Source organism: Hydra vulgaris, chromosome 13 (genome assembly GCF_038396675.1).
Source record: "Hydra vulgaris chromosome 13, alternate assembly HydraT2T_AEP".
Taxonomy (NCBI): Eukaryota; Metazoa; Cnidaria; class Hydrozoa; order Anthoathecata; family Hydridae; genus Hydra; species Hydra vulgaris.
The window spans coordinates 38,023,804-38,048,147 of NC_088932.1; the positions used below are offsets into that span (position 1 = coordinate 38,023,804).

Genomic DNA, 24,344 nt, shown 5'->3' on the forward strand with positions numbered 1-24,344 from the left:
ATATATATATATATATATATATATATATATATATATATATATATATATATATATATATATATACATATACTATATATATATATATATTATATATTATATATATATAAATATATATATGATCGTATAAGTTTATCAAATTATGCAAAAATGAGATTGCTAAACAAAGTTGCGCGCAAAACCGTTTAAGCTGTTTCGAAAGCCAAAACATTTCCTAAAAAGGATATTTATAATTCGCAACCGGACTCGAAAACCAGTTACTTTAATGGAACACAATAGGCCGTAAGAGCTTTAGGGGAAAAGGAGAAGAGATTATATTAGAATAAGCATAGAAAATAAAATTAGAGGATGTTGGACAGATGTCCAGTATCGGAGCACAAAATTAAAGCAAAATAACTTATATTATTTTTTGTTTACGTACATTTCACCAGCATTTTAATAGAAGCAAAAAACAGGGGAGCGCGTGCAATAAAGTAGAATGGACTTATGTTTATCCCTCAGTCGGTTGATCTACTCGCGGCCAGACCTTAACCGACACCTCACATAAGGAGGAGTGGTATGAACAGCAGCAGAATGTCACCTCAAGATAAATCACCATAGCGATAGACCAAAAATATGATGCTAAGGGCGTTGACTGATAAGGATGAAAATATATTACAAAAATTATTATTCTGGTTAATGAAGTTTAAATTTAAAGGTGGAGCACATAAAAATTAAAATGAAGTTAATTAAAATAATCTTATTTTGACATATTAAAACTATTTTAACCTCTATTGTTGTTAAATTATTTATTTAATTGATTATGCAATGAATAAGTTTATTTTATATTTAAAATTAGTAAAGAATTACATATATTTTAATAGAAAAAAGGTAATATGAGACAATTTGGGCCAGAATATCCAATGTGTGTTAACAACATATGGTAATCGAGGCCTACTAAATAAATGCATGTGTGTTTATATTTTTCATACTGAGAAATAATTTTTAATCTATGAACTAATCAACACGTATGTGAATATTGATATGGATCAATACGTGAGTAAATCTCATAAAGCTTAAATGGAATCAAGTGCAAAAATTAAAAAGAGAAAAATATGCTCGCCAACGCGGGATGGGAACCCTGGTCTTCGCGGCAAAATGCTGCCTTAACCAAATGAGCTAAACGTTCAAGTACTCTTTTGAAACTATATATATATATCTCTTCTAAAATTTAGAAGCTATTTTGAATAAGATTTATAGAAAGAAATACGTATGCAAATAGTATTCCATAAACCAGGTATATGAGTGGTAATGTGAACCTTAAATTGTTCTTAATATATATGTGTAAAAAATAAATGGACATGCGCAGTGGAATGCTAATATGACAAATTTTTTAAGGAAAAAAGGCATAAGTCATAGAGTATTCATGTATCTGTTTAAAAATAGGTGCAGGCGCTGTGGAGAATTCATGCTTAAATTAATAAAAAAATAGGGATATGCGCAGTGGAGTGTTGTATACATCGACTGACTTAAATAGGGATAGGCGCAGCGGAGTGTTGCTACATCGACTGACTAGAATAGGGACAGGCGCAGTGGAGCTAACTCACAAGAGCAAAGGGTTTTTGGTGAGGGCAAGCAGTCCAAAAAATTAATTTATTAATCTTAGTTTAAAAAAGCCTGCTGCTCTGACTCAGTATAAAAGCATATCAAACCAATTTATGAGAATTAATTATAAACATGCAGGGTTATGGTTAGGGTTTGGGTTATATATATATATATATATATATATATATATATATATATATATACATATATATATTTAAAATTTTTACCTTCAAACATATAAAACTCTATCCTTATATACAAAATTAGGCTAATAAAGATGCATCTTTTATATATTGTTCAAGTCAACCTCAAAACCAAACTAGTTTTATAGTTTACGTTGGAAAGTTTGCACTATGATAATTTTTTGTCTGTGAATGAGACTTGAGAATCTCCATAGAAGACAACAAGTTTCCTTGCGAACAACTTTTCCATAAGTTATTACTTTCGAGTTTAGGTCCTTGAAATGCAGATGAGAATGGACCAAATATTTAATCGTATTCTATTGCTTCTTTATATTCCGGAATTCTAGGTGTTGTAGTTGACGAGGCACTGGAAAAGGTGCATGTTGAACAAGTAGAACAATCGATTATGGTCCGTATTATACCTTCATCTGAAAAAGGTAGAAACTATTTAAAAAATTTCTATATTTGTTTTGTTTAGAACCATTATATAATTTACATAAAAGATAAAAACCTGTATCAAAATCTTTTACATGGATAAACATTGTATTTGGAGTATTTTTATTTTATACGGTGAGTTTTGAGGATAAAATAAATGTCTTAGTTCTGGAGACAAACTATCACTATGCACAACTGAAATCCTGTATGACTTTTGTTGTGGTAACGACAAACGTCTACAGTCTTAGCTATCTTGTTTATCTTTGAAAGAATTATCTAATACTTTACGTGGTTCAAAAAACATAGCAGCGACCTTGAATGGAGAAATATCCTTAGTCAAGACCTAAATGATAGTGACTCTTTGTTAAATAATATAAACAACTTTGTACTCAGTTTTTTTAATTAAATCAAAAGTTTTTTTAAATTGTTACAATATTTAGATTTCTAAATTCTCAAATATTTTTTAGAACCAATATATCAACACATAAAATGTTGTTAAACAGTGTTTACTAACAATTGGCAACAACAAATTAATTTTCAAATTATTTTAATAGAATAAAGAACACTGTCTCTGAATTTTTGTGTGTCTGCAATTAGACAGGTTTATGTAAAACGTACCTTTGGAATGCTTGTAATACTTCGAATTTTTATTTCCGTAAACCAACTTTCTATAACGGGCTGTTGCATTGCACACAAATTCTAGACACGATTAACCGTAAATATATCTATAGCATATTTATAATTGTGCAAATTGCCTGGATGCGGAACAACATTTGCATTTATTAATGAAATTTTGCCTAAATAATAAATCTTTTTTTATTTACAAGCACTAAGTTATTAACTTATGAAAAATTAATTAACCAACGCAGTTCAAGAATCTTTGTAAAAATGAGTAAAAAACCCTAACAAATATTTTTATTATTGGGTAAAGTTTATCAAAGATAAGATATTTTTATGATAAAATTTGAAAGTTATTGATAAAGTTTATTTGATTGAAGAGTATATGGTTAAACTTAGGTCAAATAGCCTTTATTATTTGCAAGATTTTTTTTATTTACATTCGAAAACAACATACCTAGCCTACAAATTTTAATATCACATACTAAGCCCAAAACTTATTTTGTAACCGCTGAATTTTCAATATCTATTAGAAGACCAAAAGTATTGAACAAAATACTAATGAACTTAAAACACTTGAAATACTTGATAAGTTTAAGACCAAATTGAGTCAAGTTCTATTGAAGAACAAAGTTTTTTTTTTATGATTTATGGGTTGATGCTTACGAACTTGCTTAACATTTGGAAGTTTATAATTACCAACTTGATAAACTTCGTAATGATCTTGTCATTTGTTATTGTTTTAATTCTTTGTTTACAAAAAATTGTTGTATAAAAGTGTAAAGTAACAACTTTTCAAGGTATTTTGAGTGCATGTTAATGAAAAACTACCAGAGATCCACCCTGCTCTGCTCGATCCACCCTGCTGAGTATTTATCCTTTATTATAGTCATGCATATACGGTTATTATTACAAATTGAATTGCCACTGCATATTTATAAACTTTAGATGAAAAATAAATTGAAATTTTATAAGAGAACAATTTCAGCTGATAACATAAGGAATATTAATCTATATAAAAACGTGTTCATGAAACTTAATGTCTAGTTTTGGTGTTGTGAGAATCAAAATTTTCAAAATTTAAGATTTAAATTTTTGTTTAAAATAATTTGTTACGTTAAAATGATTGAAGTTTTAAAATGTAACAGAGTTGGTTGATTCACCTGGAAAATAATAATTTATTAACGCCCTTTGTAAATGGAACTTTATTGACGTCCTTTGAATGGGAAATATTTCGTGAAAAAAATATACAAGGGGTGAATTTAATGCTTTTAAAACAAATTTTTGCAAAAAATATCACAAAGAAATCTAATTTAAAATATAAATGCTGATCGTAATAACTTTTCTTAAATACATATTATTTGAGGCTTAAAAATTACTTGTGTTGTGAACCCTCTTCAGTTTGAGGGGGATGCAATCCCCCTATATAGTCAAAATTTTTGAACGCTGAGAGATTATGCTACAAAACTTAAAATGTATCGATGATTATAAGTCTAGTCAAAAATAAAATGATAATAAAAATATTTTATCAACTAGTTGCTTTCACGTTTGAGGCAAAGGGAGCAAAAATTTTTGGGTTTTTTTGCTTACAGGCTCCAATCATTTCAATTTTTTTCAAATCACCCTTTTTTTGACGGAAGCATAAACATATAAATATTTGGAGTTTGTTCCATATCTGGAAGCTAGTTATCTCAAACACCAAAAAAATGCTAGATTAACCCCAGCCGATATCTAATGTTAGCAAAAGTGTTGTTATTGATAAAAATAATAATAAATATATAATATAACCATAAAATATATTCTCATTTTGTAGTTAGTAAGCAAATTGAAAATATACTACATAACATATAAAGTTTTAACTTTTTAATGAAAGTTTCACTTAAATCAAGAAAATTAGACAACATATATGTGATCGGTTCTTGCAAGATAGTTCATTTTACATACAAATACATCAAAACAGTTCATTTGAAGCTAATGAAGTATACGATACATTCTTTCAAACTTTCTATGAAATATATGATGCAAATTTTCCAAAACGTGAATTTATTATAACCAATAAAAGTTTAAAGTCACCATGGGTCAATAAAAATCTTAGGAAATCCTCAAAAATAAAGCAAAAACTGTATATAAAGTACTTAAAAAAACCAACACTAGAAAATAAAGTTATTTATAAAAATTACGCTTAAATGTTTGAAAGTCAAAGAAAAAAATTTAAAAAACGATATTACTATGATTTACTAGAAAAATATAAACATAATTCAAAATGCACATGGCAAATTATAAGTCAAATTACTGGAAATAATAAATTAAAATTATGCTCTGTGCCTAACACTATAAAAGTTGATGGCGTATTCTTATATGAACCCAAATAAATAGCAAGAGAATTAAATAAATATTTCGTGTCTGTTGGCCCTAATTTAGCCAAAAATATTCCAAATATGATTAATCCAATAAATGATTACGTGTTTCCATTAATCTCTAGTTTAGATAAATTTGAAGTATCTTCTTCAGAACTTGAAAGTGTTTTTAAAATGCTTAAAACTAATAAAGCAGTTGGTCCTGATGATATTAATTGTAATATAGTCATAGATACACGAGATACCATAAAACGTATTCTTTTTAAAGTTTTTAAATGTTCTATAAATCAAGGAATTTTCCCCGATCAACTGAAAATAGCCAAAATAAAGCCTATATTTAAAGGAGGTGAACCATCAAATGTCAGTAATTACCGACCAATATCTATCCTCTCTGTTTTTTCAAAAATTTTAGAAAGAATTCTGTTCAACCAAATATCTAATCATCTTGCTGTTAATAATATACTTTACAAAAATCAATTCGGTTTTAAAAGAAATAACTCTACTGAACATGCAATAATTCATCTTACTCGTAGTATAACTGATTCATTCGAAAAGTCAGAGTTTACTTTAGGCGTCTTTATAGACCTATCTAAGGCTTTCGACACAATTGACCATGAAATACTGTTTAAAAAACTTGAACATTATGGTATCACCGGTAATGCTTTAAAACTACTAAAAAGCTATTTAAAACATCGCAAACAATTTGTCTATGTCGACGGATCTTCTTCACAAGATTATCTAAATATAACCTGTGGTGTTCCACAGGGATCCATATTAGGGCCTTTATTATTTCTGATTTATGTTAACGATCTCCATGAAGTCTCAAAATTAACAGCTATAATGTTTACTGATGATACAAACCTATTCCTATCTAATAATAACATCAATAAACTTTTTTATGATATAAACATTGAACTAACAAAAATATCAGACTGGTTCAAGTCAAATAAACTTTCACTCAACATTGATAAAACTAAATGGATTTTCTTTCATCCACAATTTAAAAAACATTTACTTCCAAGTAATATGCCTCTTCTTCATATTGATAATATTCAAATAAAAAGAGTAATTCTCACAAATTTCTTAGGTATCATTGTAGATGAAAATCTATCATGGAAGAATCACATCGGACATTTATGCAACAAAATTGCAAAAAGCATTGGAGTTTTATATAAAGCAAGAAGTGTTTTAAACAAACATTCATTAACTCAACTATATTACTCTTTTATACAATGTCATATTAATTATGCCAATATTGCATGGGGTAGTACCCATAAAAGTAAATTAAATCCACTTTATTGTCAGCAGAAGCATATTGCACGTCTTATAAATTTCAAAAATCGTTTTACTCACTCAAGGCCACTTTTATTTAACATGAATGTTTTTAATATATATCAAGTAAATGTTTATAATGTTCTTTGTTTTATGTTTAAATGTAAAACCAACTCATCTCCAGCTTCCTTTTTTGATTTATATTCTTTAAAAGAAAAAAATAAATATTCTTTAAGAAATGATAATTTTATTAAACAACCAAAATTTCAAACAAACTTTGGTAAATTTTGCATTTCTTTTCGTGGAGCTTTTTTATGGAACCAAATAATTTTAAAAAATTTTGATTTTTCTCATGAATGGAATTAATATATATTAAAAAGAAAACTAAAAAAAGTAATTTTTTCAATTGAAAATATTTTTATATACTTTTAATTGTACCCAGTTTTGTCATCACTCATTTAAATTTTACTTTTATACAATATTGATTTAAAGTTTATGTGAGAAACTATATTTAAACACCATTATTTGAATTTTGTTAAAAGTTGCACTGACATTATTTGTACAGTAGTCATTTATTATTTACTTGTTTACTTTAATTTTTATTTTAATTCGTAATATTTGTAAATAATTTGTATCACGAACGGAAAAGTTTAAAATTTGTATTTATTTATTTTATTTATGTTTACTAAGTTCAAAGTTCTTCAACAGCGGTTCTCGGTGACAAGACCTGTATGGTCTTCTTTGAGTTCCCGCGTTCTTTATCTTTATTCTTTATTTTTATTTATTTATTTTTAACGATTTCTTTGCATGTAATTTTTCTTATTGATATGTTTGTAAATATTGTGTTAAATATTGTAATAAAGAACAAAAAAAAAAAAAAAAGATAGGAGGCTATAATTCTGACGTCAGATACTGAGCAAAATTCAAAGGAAATGTTTTGGCTGTCATTTTAAGCTATCAAAACAGCTTAAACGATTTTGCACGCAACTTTGTTTTGCAATCTTATTTTTGCATACTTTGAAAAATTAATATGATCATTGTTTATATATATTTTTTAAAATTTTTATACTTAAATATTTATAAAACTATACCCTTATATACAAAATTAAACTTATAAAGTTACATCTTTTTATATTTTATTTGAGTCATCCTCAAAACCAAATTGGTTTTATAGTTTACGTTGGAAAGTTTGCACTATGATGATTTTTTGACTGTGAATAAGATTTGGGAATTTCCGTAGGAGACAACAAGTTTCCTTGCGAACGACTTTTCCATAAGTTATTACTTTCGAGTTTAGGTCCTTGAAATGCAGATGAGAATGGACCAAATATTTCATCGTATTCTGTAGTTTCCCTATTTGTTGGAATACTTGATGTTGTTATCGATGAGGCACTGGAAAAAGTGCACGTTGAACATGTAGAACAATCGCTTATGGTTCGTATTATACCTTCATCTAAAAAAGGTAGACACTATTTAAAATATTCTATATTATTTTTGTTTAAAGCCATTATGTAATTTACATAAAAGATAAAAACCTGTATCAAAATCTTCTACATGATTAGGCGTTGTTTCTTCTATATCGCTATACGGTGCGTTTTGGGGAAATGAATGCCTTAGTTCTGGAGACAAACTATCACTATGCACAACTGAAATCCTGGGTAAATTTTTTTGTGGTAACGACAAACGCCTACATTCTTCGCTATCTTGTTTATCTTTAAAAGAATTATCCAATACTTTACAGGGTTCAAAAAACATAGCAGCGACCATGAATGGAGAAATATCCTTAGTCAAGACCTAAATGATAGTGACTCTTTGTTACATAATATAAACAACTCAGCACTCAGTTTTTTAACTAGATCATAAGTATTTCAGATTGTACTAATATTTAGATTCTAAATTCTCATATATATTTTTAGAACTAATATATCAACATATAAAATATTGTTAAACAGTTTTTAATAACAATTGGCAGCAAGAAGTTATTTTACAAATTATGAAAACTGTCTTAATTTTTCTCTTAATTTTTATGTCTGCAATTAGACAGGTTTATGAATAACATACCTTTGGAAAATTTGAAATACTTCGACTTTTTATTTCCGTAAACCAACTTTCAATAACAGGCTGTTGCATTGCACACAAATGCCAGACACGATTATCCGTATAGATATCTATAGCATATTTATAATTGTGCAAATTGCCTCGATGCGGAACAACATTTGCATTTATTAATGAAATTTTGCCTAAATAATAAACCTTTTTTTATTTACAAACATAAGTTACTAACTTTTAAAAAATTAATAAACTAAAAACAATTCGATAACTTTTTATAGATATCACTTATTTAGATACCAAGATAAATCCCCATAAGGAATATTAATCTATATAAGAACGTGTTCGTGAAACTTTCTTGGTTTTGGTGTTATGAGCATCATTTTTTTCAAAGTTTAAAATTTAAATTTTTTTTTAAGAAAATTTGTTACGTTAAAATGATTGAAGTTTCAAAATGAGTCAGAGTTGGTTGATTCACCTGGAAAATGGAAGAAATGGACGCCCTTCGAATAGAAAATGGTTCTTGGAAGAGGAACTTTATTGACACTCTTTGAAAAATAATATATAAGCGGTGTAACTATGAAAATCAACACAGTTGATAATTTTGTAAATGCTTTTAAAACAAAATTTTGCAAAAAAAGTCACAAAGAAATCCAATTTAAAATTTATATAAATGCTAACCGTAATAACTTTTCTTAAATGCTAATTGTTTTAAAAAGCTTAGAAATAACTTGTGTTTGTTTCAATCTAGTTGAGTTAACTTTTGTTTTAAGATTTGACGCAAAAAAAAAAGCTATGCAAAAAATAGCTCATAGATATGAAATAAGTTTCCTTGCGAGCACAGACGTCCGCGAGACGCCAATACGACGTCAATAAGACGTCACAAATCCGTTAGACGTCCTTAAGACGTCCAACAAACGTTCTGAGCCCAGTTATTTACTGTTGTTATAATTGTTATTATGTTAATAAACTGAAAAATTGTACTGTAAATAAAACATAGAATTGAAATATTCTTTACCTAATGGTTTTTCACCGGCTTCTTTTGATTTGTCATCTTTGTAATAAAAAATAAAAACTTCTCTTTCAATTATCTGATCAATATCAACTCTTGACTGTGTATCGTACAATACAAGATAACGTAAATGCCATCTTGCAACTTTTCGGATAACATGTTCCTGTGGAGGCGATTTAACTAGAAAACCTTCTTTAATAATACACTCTGGATAGAGCTTTGAAGGAACTGCTTGGCCATTATTACGATATGCTACATAGAAAATTATGTTATATACTTATATACGCATATAAACTTATTTACATATGATTTTACACACACTGTTCATTTAGAAATGTTGAGCACTCTTTTTGTAGAAGGTATAAATACAAACTATTTATAACATTTATAAGGGTAAATATTTAAATTATATATATATATATATATATATATATATATATATATATATATATATATATATATATATATATATATATATATATATATATATATACATATATACATATATATATATACATACATACTTAGGCGATATTTTAATAAATGATTGATAATAGTGATGATTTGTATATATTCGCTAAGTTTTATTTTCTCCAAACTTAGTTACGTAAGTAATATTTAAGAACTTTCTCTTATATTCATATAACAAATGCAACAGTCTGCAAAAGATATTTGGTGAAATATCAAAAGAAAGATTTTCTATACACTATCTTACAAATTGCAATTATTCTTCTAGCAACATCTTGTAAACGATAATGTTATTTTAGTGTTCGGAACATTTTATCAAAAACACAATCATCTATAGTTATGACATGGTTAACTCATGTACATAAGTACATGTCATGTACAATTGTAAGCATTAAATACAACAACACATTACAATACAATTATGTTGTATTGTACTACTAGAGATGCAATTAAAACATTATTTATTGTCATTGTATTGCTATGATAAAAAACAGTTACAATAAATATTGCATTTTGTTCTAACAATATATTAAAACTCAGAATATCTGAATAATTGCCCAAAAAGCTATTGTATTATATTGCTGTGATGTTAAACAATTAAAACAGTTTTGTATTGTATTGCTGTGATGAAAAACATACACAACAACTATTGCATTATTTTGATGAAAAACATACACAACAACTATTGTACTATTTTGATGAAAAACATACACAACAACTATTGCATTATTTTGATGAAAAACATACACAACAACTATTGCATTATTTTGATGAAAAACAATTAAAATAGCTATTTTGGTGTATTGTATTACTATTTCAAAGTCCAAAAGTTATTTTACTTTAATGTTTTTACCACACATTTACTATTATTTGGGCACTAGTATCTTCAGTGTCGCCCGTTTTTAAACTCTATTTATTTGAGAAGTGAAGTGTAGCCAGAATAGACAAAGAAGTATATATATTATGTATACTTGATAAATATTGAGTTCAGGGGCGCTCGAGGCACCCGTTTCTAGCAACCATTTGCATATACTTTATATATTTTGAGAAGTCAAGCGAAGCCAGGAAAACCATAGAAATATATATTACGCATACTTAATAAATTGTACACTCACGTTTTTAGCAACCATTTACTTATATAAATTTTATTTATTTTGAGATCAATAATACAGCTATTTAAAGAATAATTTTTTTAGAATTAACATTTATAATAATTCGAAATCATAAAAATATATAATTTATTATATGTATGTAACTAAATAATTATTTACTTTGTAAAGTGAAATTATTGATTATTTTTTAATTATGTCTATACTGATGTTAAAATATTTTATCATATGTTGACGTCAAAACCAATTGAATAATTTAGTGATAAAAATTTCGAGAAATTTTCAAAAAAATTTTTGTTTAACTTCCTACTCTATGATAAGATAATAAACAAAATTGCAAAGAATTATACACCTAATCCATTTTATATTTATTTTATTGAGCTATGACTTATGCGGTAGTGGTGTAGTGGTAAAGCGCTCGCTTCATAAGTGAGAGGTTCGGAGTTCGATCCCCACTACGTCCCTGGTAGTACCGCGCTCAACTTGTTTCTCCGCGCAGCGACCTTGTTCGTCAAGGTTCGTGTTTCGGAGTTATAGAGTTGAGAGAGGGTTATAACCACTATTAAGTAGCCTCCTCATCTGTAGTGGCTTTATCGGCCTTGAGGAGGTGAATAACAAAAAAAAAAAAAAAATTATATTATTTTTATCATCAATCTTTTTCTTTTGTAAACATAAATGTTTTTTCTTTTTAGAATTAAGTTTAACCAATCTATTCTGTAATTTCAAATTGTAAGCAATAAATAATAACTTTGATGCTCTTGTATCGGTTAAACGATTTCGTTTTTGAGACTTTTGCAATTAAAACTCATTGTTTGCACGCTCAGCAGATGCAATGCTGCAGTTGCAAAACAATATTATTAATGCCACTCTCTTCAATAATGGTGTAATTAAAATACAAGTTTCAGAAGTTTGTAAGACTTTTTCCAAAAAAATTCATTTAACACTATTTCTTTAAGGTTAATTCCTTTTTGTTGTTGTTGTGTTTTTCAATATGTTCTTGTGCTTTCTCATCAGTTACTGCCAATCGTAATGAGTCACAAAGACGCAGATTGCGTTGTAACATTGAAAACTGAGATGACCATCTAGTTACAACAAGAAGAATTAATGTCAAATTTTTTTTCAGAAAATGTAGGCTACAACACTCAAGGATACTCTATAAAACATGCTTGTTTTTGAAAAACTTTACTATTAGTTTATTTATTATTTGTTTATTTTGCTTAAATGTTTCAAAAATTATGTTGTTCTCCTTTACTAGGTCACAAGCTGACAAATTTAGACCGTGAGAAAAACAGCCATATGTTGACATCTAATCATATTTACTTTCTATCAATTTTCAAACAGCCACTATGGCCGATGCATTGTCAGTGCAAAAAGCTTTTATTTTTTTCTTGTTCGATAAAACGTTTTCATTTTCAATAAACTCAACCACTTAATCAAATAGATATTGTCCAGTGTGGGAGTTTTCTTTTGGATGTGTATATTGGAGTCGGAGTAGCTAGCATAGTCTGTATGTGTGAATCATTATTTATGCAAGACCAACCATCTATCATGAGAACAAATGTTTCTGCCTGGGATATCAGTTCTTGTTTTAATTTATTTACTTAGTTATATACTTTGTCTAATAGCTCATGACTCAGGGCATAACGTTTAGGAGGTGACCAACCGGGTCGAATCTATTTAAAGAAATTAATCCAAAATGGATTTTCTGACATGCTGAAAAGGCTGGCTGTTGCATAATTTGCATATTTTATATTTATTTCATCACACTCTTGTGCTGATATTTTATCAAAAAAATATGATATAGGTTTTTGATTAAGAGGTATAATAGATGTTGAACTGACATCTTTTTCTTTTTCTGAAGATCTTAGAAAAGAACACTCTTGAATATCAGAACGTAAGTCATTAGCAACTATACTGATTGTGAAGTTGGCGCCTAAATTTTTAACAATAACTAAGCTTTTGTAACAAGAATCTCTTATTACCTAAAAAATGTTTGTTAATGATTAGATTTTACTTTAGTATTATATTATATTATTATTTTAATAATTAAATTGTTGATAAAATTGTTAAGAGACGCGCAGTACGTCCAAAAGTGCCACTTAAAAGTTATGCAATACTGTCTCAACCCTAACTTCAGAATATATTCCACATAATTTTTGTAAAAACTTTATGTCTTATAATTGAACTTTTTGTTTATATTGTAGAACATACCCCATTCACTAAAAAAGTATATAAAAAAAAATTCCTTGAAGAAATAATTCCCTCAGTAAATCCTTAAGTTTGAAAATCATAAAACGTTTGTGAAAAATCTAAATGTCTTTTTGACAAAAATCCTGAGACGGTTATGTGCGAAAGTATTTTCAATTGACTAATATATTTAACTTGGTTGATAAGTTTGTACTTTTTTAAACTTTTGCATTGTTCAAAACCACCCCTGTTCTAAATTGCCTCCTTTTCCCATACTTATTTTACTCGTCTTTTGTATTGAATCGCTATCTTATAGTCAAAGAAAAGTATAGTTATATATACCGTTATATTGCATAGTATTCATATTAAGCACTGGCGGTAACGCCATGGTAACCACTGGTAACGCCATGGTAACCACTGGTTACCGCCAGTGCTTAATATGAATACTATGCAATATAAGCGGTATTAGCGGTTAGAAGAAAAGCGACTTTTTTCGATTATGCGAGAAAAAGAGATAAAAAAATCGCATTAAATCGCACTCAACTTTCCATAAAAGTTAATTCACAATAAACCACCTAACGATTCGCTCCGTAAAAATTACAGCATCGCAATTACCTAAATATCGCATTTGTAACTGAGCACCCCCGATTTCTTATTTAATTATCGCAATTTACCACATTGCCGAAATTTATCATTCTAGCACCCCGCATATTATAATTCAGTAAAAAAAACAAACAGAAATAGAATCAATAATTAAATATAAGTTGTACCCTATTTCAAGGTCACATGGTTTAGCGACTGGACTATTAAAACATTTTCAAGTTTCGACATTACAATAATTTTTTTTATTACAATAACAATTAATTGTTATTTTAATGAAGTTGTTATTATAAACATGAACTACAATACAATAATATTGTGTTTTTAAAAAATTAATACAAAAGCAATAGTTTTCATTAAAATTGAAATATTTTTAATATTTATAGACACAGACTTGCCGTTATGTTATAGATAACTAAAATAATATGATAGTAAAGAATGTTTCCTCAAAAAAAATCATGATAAAGAATGTTCCCTCAAAAAAAAATGATGATAAAGAATGTTCCCTCAAAAATGGAACTATAATAAGTATGTTTTTTTTTGAAAAAAATCAAATTAAGATTATTTTGCTGGACTAATGTACATTTAATATTTCTAATCAACTCATTTCTGGTAACCCGAACTGCATTCAATCTTCTCTTAGTTTAGCAAACTGCTGCACTACCTACCTACTTGCTACCTACTAAATGCTGCACTACCTCTGGAGTGATTGTTTTAAAACAATACTTGATTCTTCTAATTAATTTTTTCCTTCCCACTTTCCCTTGTAGACTAAACCTTTCAAATAACCCTAAAAGTCTTCTATTGGCATTATCTCAGAACAGTTGGCAAGATTAGCTTTTCTTTAGAACACAATTGATACTTTCACTGTCCAGCAAAGCAATGTCATTTTTGGCATAATGAGCCGAAGCTAAGTTAAAAAGACCAAATAATGTAATTGTCATCAGGATATTGTTCACGTATAAAAAAATCAAAATATTTCAATGCAATTTTTTTTAACGTATTTTTGTTAACAGAAAGGCCAGATTGGTTGATTACTGGTTTAGTCACACCTTTAGGACTAATTGCAAGCCATACCAATACTTTGCTTTCGAAACTTAGCTTTTCTTTTGTATTTGAGATCTGGAGAAGCATTCTTGTGGTCACTGGAGTAATACCGATCATTCCCAAATTTTGGAGTTTGACAAAGTAAAATAAGATTTGCCATTCAAAATCAAATTTTTGTTAAAAACTTTTTATACAAGCGTACGGATTTAGCGCGAGCAATAGCTCTTTCTGCTCAGACCATTTTGCTATTGATTTCCGGTGACGATATTTGATGTTTGTCTTTATTTTTAGCAATTTTTGAGTGCGCGTGATCGAAATTCATTCCAGTCCATTTCCATATCTTTTAATTTCACAATATACAGTTGTTTTTGGAGCATTTTTCGCTTTAAATTGATTATAAGTAAACAGTTTTCCTCGTGTAATGTTATTATTGTAGAACTTGTACTCTTTTGTAGAACTTGTTCACTTACATCTAATTTTTTTGAGCTCATTTTTATAACTAAAGAAAAATTATTTTTGGTTAATAATTTTTTTTTAAATTACATATTGTCAAGTTTACACTAACAATAAGTCATATGTTATTATTTTAACATTTGCACATCAGCCATTGTATTTTGTGCAGTTCCATTATTGAGGAAACACCCATTAATAGTTTTGCTAGCAAGTGAGCTGTATGTATACACGCCACATCACTTTAGCTAGAAATATCAACTATCTATAGATTTATATTTTAGCAAGCTAAAAAGCTGCGATTGGTAGCCATTTACAGACATAGCCAGCTACAGATTTATCGTTATGTTAAAGCTAGTTATAAAGCTACAATCGGTAGCTAACGATATATCGTAGTAATATCGACACCTGCAAAGTTGCGATATATAGATGGAGACATGTCGTAGTAAATAATCGCTTTATACTAGGCTTAATTATTATCATAAATATATTAAGCCCAACATTAAAGATAAATTTTTTTTAAAAAAGTAAAAGATAAAATGAAACAATGTGATAAAAAGTTGCCTCAAAATTACTAAAGAAGTAGCTGGTCGCTCATTTCCCACCAAGCTGTGTTTTAATAATTAAAAAGTTTGAAAAACTGGCTTTACAGAAATAAATTATTAAAAAAAGAAAATAGAATGGAGAAATACAAATAGATTGAACAAGATATGCAAATACTTAGTCCGAAACTTGTTACCTCACATGAAAAAGAATTTTTTTTTCCTTTATTGCTGGTAATCAATTCAATCAAACTCTTAAGATCATTCTCAAGAACTTCTTTAACTCTAATGGTGAATGGGCTTCTAGTATGAATAAATAGTGTGTCAGACCTCGGTAAGTCAAAGATCGGTTAACTCAAACTTTTGTTATCTCAAACAGTTTTCTTGGGTTCCGTGAAGCTCAATTGTGGAAAAAAAAATCAGGAAGTTAAAACAAGCTGATATATCTTCTTTTACTAAATCTTTTTTTCACACTTTATTAGATTAATGGAGTATACTTAATGTTTATATTTAAGAGTTGATTAAAGAAAAATCGCCGTAACTCAAACTGATATCTCATATTCAAAATTCGATTTAGCGAAACTTCTCTTATATTGGACATTCGTTATGTCGAACCATTGAGTTGCCTTGAAGGTTCAAGTTACCAGTATTTAACTTTTGAAATTTTTTTTGAATTAAATTTATTTTTTTGTCTTTAATAATTTTAAAATGTTATTTTGCAAGTAGAATTGTTCTATTTATTGATTCTCATTCAATTTCATTTTCATCAAAGGAAGATGTAAATTCTATTATTATGCAATTTTTTGTGCCAAAGTTAATGTTTCAATTGGAATGTTCAGCTCTTTTTAAAAAATTTTAGCATATTGCATTTGATTTTTAAATATCACTTATTTAAGATAGCTAAGTATTGCACAAACACAACAAACTTATACACACGATATATTGTAATTTTTTAAAAATAAAACAAACTGTATCAAATAAATCGTGCGCAGTTGTCATTTTAGGTTGTTCACAAAAACTGAAACTTACCTTTAAAACCGTCTTTACTAACCTCGACATATATCTCAACATAATATATTGAGATATAAGTTGAGGTATATTATTGAGATATATGTTAAGGTATATGATGAGAGATATATTATATCTCAACATATGCCTCAACATATGAGGAGCCCATCTGCAAAAAGCGCCAAGTCACAAAAATAAAAATTTTGAGTTAATTCTATTTCCACGTTTTATATACTTAAATCTATCATCTATTTTAATATTGGACCAATTAAAAAATTTTTGGTCTTAAAAATGGGCAAAGAAAATATCAATTTTTGTTGATGCGCAACTAAAAGTAGCTTAGTTTTTGTTGATTTCTCAAAATCAGTTTACTCGTACTTAGCGCGTTTACTCGTACTTAGCGCGTTTTGCAAATGGGCTCCTCATATAACATTTCTCCAAAGTTTGTTGCATCGCTTTTTGATATTTTATATTTTTTGAAACATCACTTGTTTTCTACTTTCGTAAAGTTAGCGGATCCCCTTAAAATAAATTTTTGTTATTGGACATCAATTACAATTAAATTTTATTTTAAATTACTTATATTTCTTTCTTTTATTATAAAATTTTGAAATTAAGTAATAACTACACTTTAAAGCAGCCATTTTAACAAAATATTCAAACATGATAATAAAAGTTTCGCAAATCCTAATAACTTAAAATTTTCAGGGTTATCAAGGATTCATATTTAGCTAGGATTTCAACTACTTTTTTTTTTTACTATTTTTAAAGATAATCAATTTCTTTTAAAAAATAGCAAAATTAAGTACCCCAAAAAGATAAAAAATACACTTAAAATAAAAATTAAACTTTTTTTTTGGTACAAACTCCAGACAACACAACATGGAAAATTTCCTAAAAATTTCGAATAAAATCTTTTTTTGAAGTTAAGAAAACGTGTTTTATGCATTGCAAACGTGTTTTATGCATTTCAAACGTGTTTTATGCGTTGCGTAGTATTTTAAAAATAATAAAACACAAAAAAAAATGATTTTAATAATATTGTAATAAAAAATTATAAACTTTTTATCAATCTAAAAACCACCAGCAGAATACGATGTCCCATCCTCATTTTTTTATCTGCGAATCTTTTTTTCATATTTTTCACCAACTTTAGTTGGTATAAGATAACAGCAGAAGAAACTTTTCTGTTGATACCTGAAGTAAACGACCGGGGCTAGGTTTGATAACACATAGCCGCGACCGGGGCCAGGTTTATATTAATGCAGCCCCGGTCATAAACCCGGCCGGGGCTGAATTAAATTGATAGATCCTATAAAAGTATTGTTTTTAATTATAACTCATATCATAAATTTTAATTAAAAATAACATTTTTATAGGATCTATCAATATTTATGCAGCCCTGGTCATAAACCTGGCCCCGGTCGCAGCTATGTGTTATCAAACTTAGCCCCGGCCAAAGCCCCGGTCGTTTATTAGATACCTGTTGTGGAAGCTTTTTTTGTCATAAAAAAAAACCTCTTTACACTTGAAAAACTTGCAACTGGTGATAAAGCTGTAGAACTTTTTTTTTCTTTCGCTGTTTTTTTGCTGCATTAACAACTTTTAAACTTATATTTATGTTTTCTAATTATTTTTTTTAGTTATTTATACTACGAATCATTTTTCATATAAAATATGTAAACAAATTTGTAATAAAAATACTCTTTAAGCTTTTTAAGTTTTTTTAAGTTGAAAATTTAATCAAAAAATGTGATACTAATTAGTAAACTTCAAGTTGTAAAACTTATCCTAAGGTTTTTTAGAGCAATTGTAAAATGTTAAGAAAACTCGATGTTTTTAAGACTCGAATGCCCTCTAAAAACCTGAGTATAAAGTAAAAAAACAAACAAACAAATTCGTTGTTATGGTGGTTGCTAGGGAAGTCTGAAAAACTCTAGGGCACTTTAAGCATAATTATTTAAAAAACTAAATTAATTTACAAAAAACAGTTTTCAAATTTACTAATCTCTGTTTAGTTCATCTTTAAAATCAAATAGAAAACAATTTTTGAAACTTTTTTGGTTTTTGTGGGGATCTGCAATCTTTAGTCATTTTGAAGTTTTTTCTTCGTAAAAAAACAAGTATTTTTCATTGTAAGTATTTTTCTCACGTAAAACTGATTAAAAATGACTTCATTTTTTAGAAAAAATTATTTCAATTGAAAAAATATACAGTGCAAAAAATTAATGAATCATACACAAGCAAGTATAAACAAACTAAAAAATAACTTAAATATTTAAAACTTTGTTAAAATCAATAATTGTAAATTATTATTTTTGCATATTTTGATAGATTTTTTCATTATCTTTATACCGTTAGACTGTACTAGTAAACATACTATAGAATGTTAAAAACAGTAGTAACAAAGCAATTTGAAAAAAATTAAAAATAAGAATTTTAACAAGAATTTCTGTCAGCATGAGTTTAAGCCTGATGTTTAATTGAAGAATTTAAAAAATGCCAATAAACGGATTTTTAATACAGTAACACTTATGCTATCAGAACGGCATTAAAATCTTATTTTGCTATATTTTTAAACTTTAAAAAGTTTCCCGTTTTAAACTAATTTCAATATTCAAACATCACAAACAATATGTTTGTTATTTGAAAAAGTAAAGAGTTTATTTAACTATATATAAGTCTTCCACGCATTCTGTTGAGGCTTAAATGTGACAAATTCGCAGTTATATAAAAAGAAACATTTTGTATCTTAACACCACAGACCGACGTCTTTAGCCACCTATAGACTAGTTAAAAATTGATAATTGATTAGCAGGTCAGTGACTACTCGGTCGTACAAGTTTGGCATAGTGAACTTTGAAAATTTGTTGCGGTTTGCCGCAACTAACTTGTTTAGTCTCGGATTTAATCTCGATTTTATCTGTTTTCCGTAATAGATACTTGTTTAGACTGTCTGTTGGTGTTAAAAATTAGTTTACCCGATATAAAGTTGAATACGACGATGCGTTAATGTATCAAATATATGCTCGGAAAGCATATTACAACATATAATCGACGTGATAAAATTTTTAAAATCCGTCGATTATGCGAGGCACATAAACAACATATAGAATAATACACATAAAACTTTCATTAAATACCTATGAATAAAAATATAAGGCACGTATTATATACTCTAATAAAGTATATAAAATTAAAAACAAATTGCACGTCATGTCATTAATTTAATAAAATTTATAAAGTTTATTTACCATACTAAAAGTAATTATAATAAAAACATATTGGAAAATAAATATAAACAAATATAGGCTAAGGAAATCAAGAAACAATTGTGCTCTTATATATACGTGTGTGTGTAAATAAATACTTTATATATATATATATATATATATATATATATATATATATATATATATATATATATATATATATATATATATATATATATATATATATATATATATATATACATACATATATATATATATATGTGTAAAGTATTTCCGTTAAATCTTAAACGCGGTACAGTCTGCCTTGGCATTAATTCTTACTTGCGCTCTGTCATTATTATTGTTATTGTTATTGTTATTCTTCTTCTTTTTCTTCTTCTTATTATTATTATTATTGTTATTATTATTTTCAATGCATACTTGAATTAACATTATATTTTAACAGAAAACGCGAATTTCTTTCTTTCAGCTTTAAAATGTTTAATCGAAACTTTTACACAGTTTTCAAAGTAAAAAAACTTACAGAAAGTAAAAGTCTTTTTTAGATTCGCAATTCCCTCCATAGTCATATTTGCTGTGTTTATAGTTTATACGTTCCGTCAAAAAACAACTCGTTCTTTTTACAAGAGCTTAACTGCGATTGTCTTTTCATTCTTAAGGTTTTATTTATTAAACAATTGTGATTGCAAAATTTTAATTTATGCGTTTTCTATTTCGAAATCAGCAGTAATATTTGCTACATAAATACTTTTTTAAAGAAATATTTATATATAAAAGAATTAGCATCTTAATCAAAAACAAGTTACCGTTTTTCATAGCAAAAGTAAAACTGTAACAAAGTTCTTTCTGAAAGTTCTTTTGAAAGCAACAAATCGAGTAAAATAATTTTCTGTAATCTAATAATACAAAGCAGTTTTTTAAATAAGTGGTTATATAACTCTTGAATAATTAAACTAAATTGCTTTTTTTTTTATGTGTATTTTAATAAGTACAAATGATTAATAAAAATGATTGGCGCGCAATGCGGAATATTTACAACAAGGAAATGTAACAATATAAATATCATGAAAATTAAGTTTAGAATTGCTTTAGGTTGTAGTGATAAATAATTGTTTATTTGAACTTTGCCAAAGTATTTTACTTTAAATTTTTTGCCGAATTATTTTAGTTTAAATTTCGCAGACGTTTAAAACAATAATAATAAAATAATGACATATTAATAACACTATATAATAATAAATAATAGCATATTATACCACAATAAGAGGAGCCCATTTGCAAAACGTGCATGTGGAAATAGAATTAACTCGAAATTTTTATTTTTGTGACATAGCGCATTTTGCAGACGGGCTCCTCATATAATAGTATATTATCTCCATATTATAACACGTTACGCTACGCATATTATAACAAAGCACTACGCATTTTCAAAAAGCAAAAACATTTCTAATTATTTTGATAACTGACTAAAAAAAAATCTCTAAAAGTAGTATGTAAACGAGGACCTGGGCCGCCGAAAGCCGTCACGCCGCCTGGAACCGCAACCCTTATTGGCGCCCTTATTTATTAAAATTTGTCTATATTACAGATGAAAGACTTTTTAGGTACCTTCTATTTTTTTTTAGGTACCTTCGTTTTATTTGGTGCCCTTTTGATATCTGCCGCCCGCGACAAACTGTCCCATTCGCCCCCCTACCTCTCCTCTGGGCGGCCCTGACGGGGACAGAAACGTGATGTTTACAAAGTGACGACACGTGATGTTTATAAAATGATGACAGAAATGGAATGTTTACAAAGTTTTAAATATCATATACTGTAACGGTTTTAACACGTTCGCTGCTAAGCTATTTTAAACTACGCTTTGTTTCTTTGCCGAACCATAATGTCTGCAATGATTAGTTTTTGCCGAGGCTGTTTTTCGCGGTTTCATCCTCATTGCCAAGGCTAGATATCAACATTTCAATAAATAAAATACTTTTAATCTACAATAATTCTATAGTATTTTTCATTCTGAATATAATTGACAAAAAATAAGCACTACGAGTACTTTGGCAATGGAGAAGAAATTTTTTTCTCCAGTGCCGAAGTACGAGTTTACTCATAACACCTTAATGAATATAACTCATTGCAGCGACTAGTAATGTAGCTTATTTGATGCATTATTATTATAATTCAATTTTTTGAACATGCACATGCACATTGGCAGTTATCATGAGTAACAAAAAGGCAATTTATATTTTGTTTTCTTAACTCTAATTTGTTTGAATTAACAAAGCAGATGATAAATCAAAAAACACATTTACATCTGTGGTAATTTAAGAACTGACCGAAAGTCAAATCCAAAAGAATGCACTAAAGCAAAACTGAAACAGGGAGACATCATAAGCAGAAGTAGAGAGGGTGTTGTGGTTGCTAAATGGAAAGACAAAAGAGACGTGGTAATGATTAGCAACTTGCATTCGTTGCAAATGATTGAAGTGACAAACAGGAGAGGAGAGAAGAAAATGAAACTCAACATTATTAAAGATTACAATATTATGATTGCCTAAGAAAGACAATTAGATGGTAAAAAAAGTAGCACTTCATCTCTTTGATACTTTTTTGTGTAATGCTTACTGTCTAAACAGCAAATATGGACTAGATAAAATAATTTCTTTGCTTAAGTTTAGAGAATTAATTGTTACGGATTTATTGGGTGAACGTTTGAATGAAATTGTGCCTCGAATCACCAATTATAGCTTCCACTTCTTGTCTTCAATACCACCAAATGAAAAGAAAAAACTCCTAACAAAACCACGTCGAGTCTGCTCTAAAATAAAACTTAAAGGAACACGATATGAATGTGCTGTTTGTGAAAATAGACTTCCGTTATGTATTGGCGAATGTTTCAGAATGTATCATTCAAAAGAATAGGTTTACACTTAAATTTTCATGAAATAAAATTATAGCATTATCAATATTTTACTTTTATCTGTTTTAAGCTATTTCTGTCTTTATCCGCATTTAAATTAGGTTCCTTAGATTTTTTAAATAAAAACTTGAATGTAATATTTTCTGAAACCAAATGTGAAGCTAAAAAAACAAAAAAAAATGAATAAACAAAGCCAGTCATGCACAAATATTATTTGAAATAAGTTAGTATAACTACGAGTATACTAGAAGTTGGCAAATAAATGAACGTGTTAATTTTTAACATTTTTATATAGTTTTTGAGTGGAGACCGTAAACTGCCTTATCCAAAGGCTACAAAATATGCGTGCAATGTGGTGGAAAGGTAAGCATTACTACTCTATTTTCTTTTGCAAAACCTAATCCTTCAATACAAAGATTAGGTTTCATGATTGCCAAGCAGCAATTAACAGGGATTTTCAGTTGTACATTTTCTATTACGTACAAAATGTTCAAGACATTTTACAAAGTTTTCTTTTTGTATCTAACCACTTGTAGTGGTATCTCTGGCACTTTCTGTTAGTGCTCCTATTAGGAAATGATCTTTAAAGTATTACGAAGAAAAATAAAAAAGGTGGAAGGCTATATCTGATGGCATTTACTATGCGTAATATTATGCGTTACAAGTTTTTTTCAGCCGATATGATTTTAGTTGTTTTAATCCGTTCTATGATTTTTATTTTTTCCATTAACTTTTGTTTTTTTCAATAACTTTTGACTTTTCTAATACCTTTTTTTTCAAATAACTTTTGTTTTAAAAATAAGGTTTTTGCATAGCAGTTACCCCTATATAGTTCATGTTTCAAATTTTGTTGGGTAAGAATGAGTAGTTATGCAAACAGTTTTGCAAATTGAAACTATGCTTTTCTAAAATATTAGAAAAGCATAAGCTTTTCTAATGGTAAGAAAAGCTTATGCTATATTTTATATATGCATGTGGTTGTATACATATATTTATATGTGTATACATTTATATATGTATATAAAATATAATTAGTTAACAATATCTCCTTATAAAAAATATAACTGTTATTTTTTGAACATTTAAATTTACAGACTTTTTTCGAAATTATATAGATTCTTTATTTTGCCATATGTGCATAAAAAAAGGACATGAAACATTATGGAAGATATATTAAACTTGTTTTAAAAATTGTAGATGTATATTGTTAGCACCAAGCAAAATATTTTGCCAATTTTGGTTTGCCAGGTTTGGTCACCCTAGACTGTGCAATTAATTTTTTA

At 27.9% G+C, this 24,344-nt stretch overlaps 1 protein-coding gene across 3 annotated transcripts; it reads right to left on the minus strand.

Annotated features, from left to right (window-relative positions):
* Positions 1–1,832: 1,832 nt before the first annotated feature.
* Positions 1,833–21,090, minus strand: LOC105846081 (uncharacterized). 3 transcript variants are annotated; one of them, XM_065815037.1, is made up of 5 exons: positions 20,674–20,833; positions 9,513–9,758; positions 8,507–8,685; positions 7,981–8,239; positions 1,833–2,191 (listed from the first exon to the last, which is right to left on the minus strand). In XM_065815037.1, exons 1-5 carry the CDS (start codon positions 20,717–20,719, stop codon positions 2,070–2,072), a joined length of 852 nt encoding a protein of 283 aa, XP_065671109.1. In that variant the 5' UTR covers positions 20,720–20,833; the 3' UTR covers positions 1,833–2,069. The 3 variants fall into 3 exon arrangements, with proteins under 3 accessions (XP_065671109.1, XP_065671107.1, XP_065671106.1); XM_065815035.1 differs by lacking the exons at positions 1,833–2,191; positions 20,674–20,833 and adding exons at positions 7,475–7,898; positions 20,957–21,090; XM_065815034.1 differs by lacking the exon at positions 1,833–2,191 and adding an exon at positions 7,475–7,898 and having other exon boundaries at positions 20,674–20,832.
* Positions 21,091–24,344: the final 3,254 nt, after the last annotated feature.